The sequence below is a fragment of the Brachionichthys hirsutus genome, chromosome 19 (genome assembly GCF_040956055.1).
Source record: "Brachionichthys hirsutus isolate HB-005 chromosome 19, CSIRO-AGI_Bhir_v1, whole genome shotgun sequence".
NCBI classification, from domain to species: Eukaryota; Metazoa; Chordata; class Actinopteri; order Lophiiformes; family Brachionichthyidae; genus Brachionichthys; species Brachionichthys hirsutus.
Genome location: NC_090915.1, coordinates 8,744,014 through 8,752,857, shown reverse-complemented (window position 1 = coordinate 8,752,857; position 8,844 = coordinate 8,744,014). Strand labels below are relative to the sequence as shown.

General features: G+C 42.4%; 2 protein-coding genes across 2 annotated transcripts; one reads left to right on the top strand and one right to left on the bottom strand.

The window, feature by feature from the left end:
* The first annotated feature begins 3,297 nt into the window (after window positions 1–3,297).
* On the top strand, window positions 3,298–6,482 carry ube2g1b (ubiquitin-conjugating enzyme E2G 1b (UBC7 homolog, yeast)). The gene is made up of 6 exons (XM_068752490.1): window positions 3,298–3,479; window positions 3,864–3,966; window positions 4,064–4,161; window positions 5,345–5,523; window positions 5,783–5,884; window positions 6,035–6,482. Exons 1-5 carry the CDS (start codon window positions 3,437–3,439, stop codon window positions 5,867–5,869), a joined length of 510 nt encoding a protein of 169 aa, XP_068608591.1. The 5' UTR covers window positions 3,298–3,436; the 3' UTR covers window positions 5,870–5,884; window positions 6,035–6,482.
* A 31-nt stretch (window positions 6,483–6,513) lies between these two features.
* Window positions 6,514–8,780, bottom strand: arpc3 (actin related protein 2/3 complex, subunit 3). Its single transcript, XM_068752489.1, has 7 exons — window positions 8,668–8,780; window positions 8,202–8,298; window positions 7,932–8,008; window positions 7,548–7,616; window positions 7,230–7,356; window positions 6,902–6,996; window positions 6,514–6,755 (listed from the first exon to the last, which is right to left on the bottom strand). The coding sequence occupies exons 1-7, from the start codon at window positions 8,671–8,673 to the stop codon at window positions 6,693–6,695; spliced, it is 534 nt and encodes a 177-aa protein (XP_068608590.1). The 5' UTR covers window positions 8,674–8,780; the 3' UTR covers window positions 6,514–6,692.
* Between the last annotated feature and the right edge of the window lie 64 nt (window positions 8,781–8,844).

Genomic DNA, 8,844 nt, shown 5'->3' with positions numbered 1-8,844 from the left:
AGTTTTAATACAATTTATTCATCTATGAAAGAATACTTTTTTTTTGGTAATGCTCAGCTTTCTTTTTCCATAATAATATAGCAATATGGCAATAAAAAAAATTAAATAAACAATATAGCAAATTCATAAACTGGATAGAAGAAACTGTCAAACAATTTGAATTTGCAGCTGCACGTTGTTATCGTAAACTCTCATCCATGCTCGAGGCGGAGGCTCGTCATTTAAATTGTGGATCACACTGCCATCTATTGAATGGTGTCACCAGCCCATTTCCTGCACTGGATATCATGACAAACTATTGACTGAATTCATCTGCTGACAAGTCTGTTGAAAAATATGGTTTAAACGGACTTTCGAAATTTCTGAAACTAAAGGTGAGTTATGTGTGACTTTATGTTACACATATTTTCAGCCTACCTCTCTTTTGCTTACAAGCTGCTGTGTAGAATCAAAAGCATCTCATTGAAACTCTACAATCACTTCTGAAACCCACACAGTCACTTAAACCAATGTTTAAAAGCCATAGTAATGAAAAGCAAAGCAAACATTTCACTCAGGAGTCTGTGTTGGTGGAAACACTTCAAAAGCAAACAATCAGCGAAAGAGTGCCAAACTCCGGTTGACTGGATTTCCGTGGAAGTTGTTTTCCTGTGTAATGGATTAACATTTCTATTTAGTGGCTAATCACTAAACTCCATAGCAAAATTATCCCCATAACCTCACTTCTTACTGAACAAATGGCTTTAAAGTAGATTAGGTGCATTCATTTTGCTCTCATGGGCTTCCCAGGGTCAGTTGAAGTAGAATTTGAGGCTCCTGAATCTCAGCTAGAAATAGCGGTAGGCTACTTGTAACCACCATTACGGGAAAGGTCATTCGGTCACTGCAATCAATACTTCTCTTCCTGATGATGCTTGAGTGTGTGTGTGTGTGTGTGTGTGTGTCAGTGACTGGAAAACAAACAGGTGGAGATGAGCACAAACCCTCTTCTTCCCTCTGGTTTGAATATATTATCCGGTTTAATATCATGCATAAAGTTCGGGCACTAAATCATTTTCCCCCAACAACTATCATAGTCCCAAGAGGTTGAGTAACTCCACTAATCCTCAGGGGAATAGGTGGGAACAACCTTTCCACTAATTGCTTCAGCGCCATGACTGTGACTTCCTCTACTCTGCTAATGCTGCATTTTCATGAATACTAACAATGCAAGTTTCTTTCTAGTTGCTGCTGACCAGTGTCGCCACTGTGTCTGTGCTGAATCATCAGCAAAATTTAAAGCATGCACGCACGCTCACAACTGCAAAATCTCAAAGATGTATTCTTTATAACCGAAGGACTGCCCGGCTCGTCTCCAGGCATTGTAACATTGTAACATTGTAATCTATTGCTCCTGTTTCTCAAGTCATCATAACAGAATCTGAGCATACAATGATAATTTACATAGTAAATATTATTAGAATTAAATATCAAAGCATCACAAACAATGACTTATGGATGGTGCACAAGCAGTTTAAAATAAACACGTTACATTTTTGATTGAGCCGACTATGTCTCGTTGCACTTCAATTGTCAGATTCTCTACATTCAGTCTTTTTTCATTACCTGACCAGGTTTTTGTATTTCACAGTTACAAATCAATCACCAGTCCCAAGCACTTTCCAAGGCAATTCTGATAATCTTCCATTTCAATGTTCATTCTCACATAAAGAGCCGTAAAGTCAGTAACTCCTTCCCCTTCTCAGTTTAAAGAGAATCAACAGAACAGCACATTCAGGTGAGGGTTTGACCTCACAACAGCTACTAGACAGGTCTAATCAATAAAACAAATTACCTGCTATTAAGCCACTGCCCAGAGCCCTGCACCATGTTTCCTTATGTGATGAGTGCAGTCTTTGTTAATATGCAAGGGAAAAGGGTGGAGAATTTCTAGCAACTCTGTACCAGAACATCATATTTAAATGTGTTCAACAAATGGGAACATCACATATACAGTAATATTAGTTTCTTTGGGGTATTGTTAGTAGTTCAGTTTCATTGATCCATTTTCTGATACTTTTCCAGGAGCAGCAGCAGGCTAAAGTTATCCACAAAGCTTTCTCTGCTGCAAAGTTTTGAAGCTTCTCCTTTGGAATTCTAAGGCTTTCTAAAATTGATGCCCAAAATCTAGAGTAGCCAGCTTGACAATGAGTTATGTACTGCATAGTTGGATTTCGGTAAAGGAATGTGTGTTAAAAATGTGAGATAGGGGACTCTATAAGAGAGATATGAGAACATAAAAGATCTATATGAGAACCCTGTACAGCTATCTATTGTAAACATGGCAAATATTTGCAATACCACTGAGGCCGAGGCTTATGATAACCAATTAAAGAAGGCGAAAGCAGAAGAAGACAACTTTGTGAGCTTCTGGATCTGTACTACAACATGGCTGTTACCAAGGAAAACCAAAATATTACAGTGTTATTAATATCTGATTTATATCAGACCAGTTTTCACTTGAGTAAAACAAGTAAAACCACCTCCAGATGTTATGTTGATACAGTTACCTTATTTCCTATACCCAGTGAGCTCCTTTTAAAGTTTTAGTGGTATTGTATTGAATGAATGTAGATAGTTAGGTGCAAGAACTGTGAAGTTTTGGTAGCAACAAGTGAGAAATCATAAGATAAATTAAAATAAAAACTTACACCAAAATGGATCTGAACATAGTAGGGGATTCAGGAAACTAGTGCGAGAGAAAACAGGAAACACATTTTTTAGGGAAGTAATTCTGAATAAAAGAAAACTTTTTTTTATTCTACAGATTTCATTTCTGTGAACAGTCTTATTTACACTATCCGGATTATAACTGGGAGAAATTCTGATGTTCTAATTTAATTAACAATGAGCCAAACGTACTAACAAAGTAGCCAGACTTTAATAGTGTGCTAAAAAAAAAAGATGTGGCATCAGACTGTAAATAGCAGGCCTTTGTGGACCGTAAGATGTAACATAAATATTTTTTCCTAGAATCCTAGCGATGAAAACAAGCAGTAAGCCTCATTGGTTAGGTGTAGTACTCATTAGAAACTGTTGGGGGCAGTGATGCACTGTTTGGGCGTTTAGCCTACTGCATAATAAAACGAAGAAGAAACGTTCCACCTTTTTTGTAAATTATGTCCTGTATTCAGGGCTTACAGGCAGGACTTCAGCCTGCTGTGTTGCGCCGATTTTCCTGATAGGCAAATTGCAGGAGAAAATTAGCTAAGCATCCGCGTTTTTTTCCGTTTTGACTCATTTTATTGGTATTGTCGGGCAGGAGAAAACGTGGAGTGCGTATATTCGCCACTAACTTTGTGGAAGTCCAAATTACACGCGTTCATAAATTAATTAATTTGCTGGCTTCACATTTCGGTTCCGATTTAAAAGCTATTACGTTGCCAGCAGCTATAAAATGACGCAGCGGTCCTCGTTGCTACTGCGCAAACAACTAGCTGGTATGTAGGCTGACGGTTTCTCGTATTGTTCCATATTTGACTGTGTATCAAGTTATAAATACACATATATTAAGTAATACTGTGTTTTTATTATAAGGGTATACACTGTGTTTCATTTGTCTCTGACGTAAGCACCGGCTCGTTCAAATACACGTGGAAACTACATGACAGAACTCGGTATTGCTATGATCGCTCGATTTAATTCTATTTAAACTATTTTTAACATATGTATGACGTTTCTTTTTTAACGTTTTGTGTCCTGTCTACTCTCCACCTATGTTTCCAAGTACTATTTCTGTACAGTACATACAGAACATTTTCTAATTCAATTAAATGTACAGGCCTCGTTTAGTAACAACAAAATGGTTCTGATTTGCATTGCAGAGCTTGGAAAGAGTCCGGTGGATGGCTTCTCTGCTGGTCTTGTTGACGACAGTAACATCTACCAGTGGGAAGTGGTCGTCATCGGGCCTCAAGACACGTTATTGTGAGTTTCTTTCCCGGTGGACTTGGATTCCGTTGCGACCGAGCTGCAGGCTCGCACGCGGTCCGTTGCTTTGACACCATCCGCTTCTCATTTGTAGTGAAGGTGGGTTCTTCAAAGCCACCTTGACCTTCCCCCGTGACTATCCTCTGAGGCCGCCCAAAATGAAGTTCGTCACAGAAGTCTGGCATCCGAATGGTAAGCGCTCGCTTCCTCAGCCGGTGTCGTTTCCTCAGCCGGTGTCGTTTCCTCAGCCGGTGTCGCTTCCTCAGCCGGTGTCGCTTCCTCAGCCGGTGTCGCTTCCTCAGCCGGTGTCGTTTCCTCAGCCGGTGTCGCTTCCTCAGCCGGTGTCGCTTCCTCAGCCGGTGTCGCTTCCTCAGCCGGTGTCGCTTCCTCAGCCGGTGTCGCTTCCTCAGCCGGTGTCGTTTCCTCAGCCGGTGTCGTTTCCTCAGCCGGTGTCGCTTCCTCAGCCGGTGTCGCTTCCTCAGCCGGTGTCGCTTCCTCAGCCGGTGTCGCTTCCTCAGCCGGTGTCGCTTCCTCAGCCGGTGTCGTTTCCTCAGCCGGTGTCGTTTCCTCAGCCGGTGCTTTTGTGAATCGCTGTGTATTCAAGAAATGATTCAAAACCTTTTTTCTTTTGTCTGCAGTGCGATGATAATATTAATAATAATATTGGATATATATTATATAAATACAGCTAGTACATGCTAATAATGGATCAGTCGTGTAAAAGTTCACCTTTTAAAATCACAAATATTTCAAAGTGAAAATGTTGTTATCCCATTGTGTTTTTTCCAAGTACAAGTACCAGTATATTATTTTTAACCAGCTCTCTATGAACCTAAATATCCAGTCCATCTCCCACAGTTGTGTTTTCATTCGTATGTAATCACCTGAAAGGAAGCATCTCTTCCGTGTTTCGGTTACCTTCCAATGAACATTTCATCTACGGAGGCGGCGATTCGTCCTTCAAGGAGTCTTCATGAGCCCAAAATACCAAACTTAATACTGATTCCTGGGAGGGCTTTTTTGTATTTTTAGCAGAGACACGAGGGCTATTGTGCGTTTGTACTCACTGCTAGATGCCACGAGTACTACTGCTACTCTTTACCTGCAGTTGTCACCGTTCATAGTTAGGGTTAGGATGCTGCATCTGCTGCTTCTTATTACAATTAATCTTTACCTAAATAAAAAAAGCCTCAGAAAATAGAAAGCCTTTATTTCTCTTTCCATGGCATGAGCCTCCTTTGCTGAGGCATCTACAACTCTAATACACACACACACGTTTTGTATTTTGGAGGCAGGCCTAAATCTACAGTGTATAAATATGATCTGCTTCAATACAATATCTGTGATGCTTTGTTTTTTTTCCTTCTTCTCCCAGTTGCCAAAAACGGAGACGTCTGCATCTCCATCCTGCACGAACCCGGCGAGGACAAGTATGGCTACGAGAAACCGGAGGAACGCTGGCTGCCGATCCACACGGTGGAAACCATAATGATCAGCGTCATCTCCATGTTGGCAGACCCCAACGTGGACTCTCCTGCTAATGTCGACGCAGCAGTAAGCGCCCCACCGTCTCACATTAGAGGAGTCACTCTGGGGTTACTTTGATTTCTTTTTAGATGCATTCACGAGGAGATCAGTCTTACCGTACCAAAAAAAACTCTAAAACGTCTTTGCAGTTTAGTCTCGTTTTCCAAACGGAGATTTAAGTACGTTAATCAGATACGTTATCCGTCGTGGGAATCCTTCGTGCGGAATGTGTGGCGAAGAAGCAGTAACCCGGAGGAAGTAAAGATTTCTGTGTAATGGCTTGCAGAAAGACTGGCGGGAGGATCCCACCGGGATATTTAAGAAAAAGGTGGCACGATGCGTCCGCAGAAGTCAGGAGATGGCTTTCGACTAAGGTCCCACCGTCAAAGTAAGTATCGGCCGGGGGTCAATTCACCCGCGGCGAGATGTATCCTCGCTCGGTTTAGTTTCTGTTCTGCTCATCTTAACTTCTAAAACGATGTTTGTCGTAGCTGTCCATGTAATTCACGACCGAACTTTGATCTTCATTTTGTTTTAGGTTGCGAACGCTCATGGAATTTGACCCCGAGACCAGCGGACGCACCAGTGAACAGCGTAAACCGGCCACTCAGGGAAGACGTCTGAGCCCTCCCTTCCCTCCTCATTTGCAGCCCGTGTTTTGTAAGTTGTTCATGCTGCCCGATGTTTGTCGTCTGTTGTGTACCTACCTGATTTTACTAAAGGATCGTTTCTGATAAATTTCACTTTTCCTTCAGTAGCGTGATAATAACCTATTTATTTAGAGTGAGGTCTGTTACGTTTTGTTTTTGTAATTATGCACTTTGAGATTTCGTTGTTCCCTCTCCGAGGGCAAAGCATTTTTTTGCCTCATCTTTCTGTCAACCTTTGCTAATGTCTGCTTCTGAAGGCGTGTTTTAAATCCAAAAAGTACTATTGTGGACAAACCAAATGCGATGCACCAATAAATGTATTTTTTCATAAATACGTTCCCGAGTTTAGTGCAATGAACCCCACAAAGTCCATGACAGCTTTATTGAATTAAGCACCAACTCAAGTTGGTCAACATCCAGAGACAACATATTCCTTTAATTGAAAGAGTATAAAATCATCTGAGCAACACAAATGCACATCCCAGCCCAAGAAAAAAATCCAGTCGTCCATCTTGCAGGTGTGGAACAGAATCTGGGTCGAGGTGTTCACAGTCCGGGAGCAGAAAGACTTTTGTTCATGAACTGCCTCTTGACGAAACAGGTCCACCACTGGAAAAAAGACATTTGTCAGTAAACTGTCCTAAAAAATAAAAAAAAGCCTCTTGTTTCACAAGACAATCCGAACAACCTCGGGCTGACTGATGACGCCGATTACCTGCCGTGAGGCGCTCTTTGCAGCTCGATGGTGGACTCACCTTGCTGGGTTTGTCTGTCTGGGGATCAAAGACGCGGTCGCACAGCCTTAAACCAGTCTCCTGGCGGATCTGCTGGAGGTACGCCCGCATGGTCTCTGAAGAATTAAAGAACAGCTTCAGCAATAATGTGAGAAAAAAAGTTGCACTTTGAACCCTGCTAGAGAACACGGCGGCTCTGATCCACTGAGGAGCTAACAGATGCTGTGTGTTTTCAGCTAGAATAATATATCTGAAGGGATGGCTACATATCCAGACCCACGTTGAGCAAGTATCGCTGTACGTGAACACAACAGGGGAATTAGACGAGTTCCTGCTGCCGGTTCTTTACCTTCCTCCTGCTTATTTGTAGGTTTGAGGTACATAGCATTAAGAGGGAATCCAGGCTCTCCAGGAATGGGGAAGTTAGTGATGCCCAGAGTGTACATTTCCTTCTCTCCCTGGCCTCTGGAGCCACACTGTAGGAGAAAAAGATTAGCAGATACAATGGGTTAGAGCGCCTCTTTAATATGCAAACCTATTTGAATGTACATCCGAGTATAATTTATGTTCTCTGTGGGACAAAGTAACAAAGTTCACATCCTCACATCTCATTGGCCCCTGTGGAATCCACTGCTACTTTACAAGTCGGTGTAAATACGCAAATTACCTTCTGAAGTTTCTTTAGACATTCCGAAATGTAGAGTGTGGTATAGATGAGTGTCCTGTCGGCTTCATTCTGGGAGGGGGATAAAAGCACGTTACCGGCTGATGCTTCGGAATCCTCCCTTTTCTTTTCATGTGAAGCGTAAATATTGCATTTAGTACGATTCTAGCCAGATGTACACAGTTGAGGTTTGCATAGTTCAGATCCTGAGCAGCTACACATTGCTGAGGGGAACGAGAAGAAACAAGTCTGAGCTTGTGAAGAGGAAAAAATACACAGACCAAGAGATCAAAGAAGAGAAAACACACAGACGCGTTCCCACCGGCTCAATGTGTGCCTTATATTTATTAAATGTACATTACGTGTGATAATCAATGCGTGCTTTACCTTGATCTCATAGTTCTTAAAGAAAACATTGGCCTTAAAATAGTAGATGGCCTCGTCAATGATGTCTGACTCGATGCCTGAACGGAGGAAAGGACAATCACTCTTTTGCAGTGAATTATCAAGGAGGCATAAATGTATCCGGAACGGAAGAATAAATCCTGCGTTGCAATCATGAGATGGGAAATACATTTCTGGGGGGAAATGAAACATGGAAACGCAGCGACGCTCGCCTCTTGTTGGGCGGTAATCGAAACGACCTCACAGACTCACCGTCTCCTCTGGCCGGCCCCTTGAACTGGGTCTTGATGGGGAGCAACGCCATGTTCCCCACCATCCTGCCTTCGGACGTCAGGCTCGAGTGATACGCCTTCAGCAGAGAACGAGACGCTGTCATGTTGCTAGCAGCTAGCTAAACCTCTCATGTAGCATCGTCGACACTTCTGCTGCGGCCGCGTTTATTGTAACGCTACGACAGCTCAACACCAAATACATCTTATAGGTCATAAAACCAGAACATGGAGATTATTGCGCAACAACAGCGAAATTAATCGTTTGGAATGCCGTCATTAAACCTCTAAATTGCGAGCAAGCACCTAGCCAAAAATGCTAACGTCATCACAGCTAACTTTAACTCGGCGGCCTTCATCCCCGCACGAAGTTTAATTAGTTATTTTTTTTGCTTCAAATACAACGGTTTAAGTGTCTGGTTTTAAACGACCATGTTGGATTTACTCACCGGCATGATGATCGATTGATATCAGTCCAATTGACTAGAGACGGATCTGATCGCACCTCCAATCCTCGCTTCCGCCTGTCCCACCCTTCTGCCTCACAGGAAGTAGCTAAATGCTATACAGCGCAGCTGCCACAAGGTGGCGCCAGCACACCCATTTTATCCATAAAAAGGCATTCA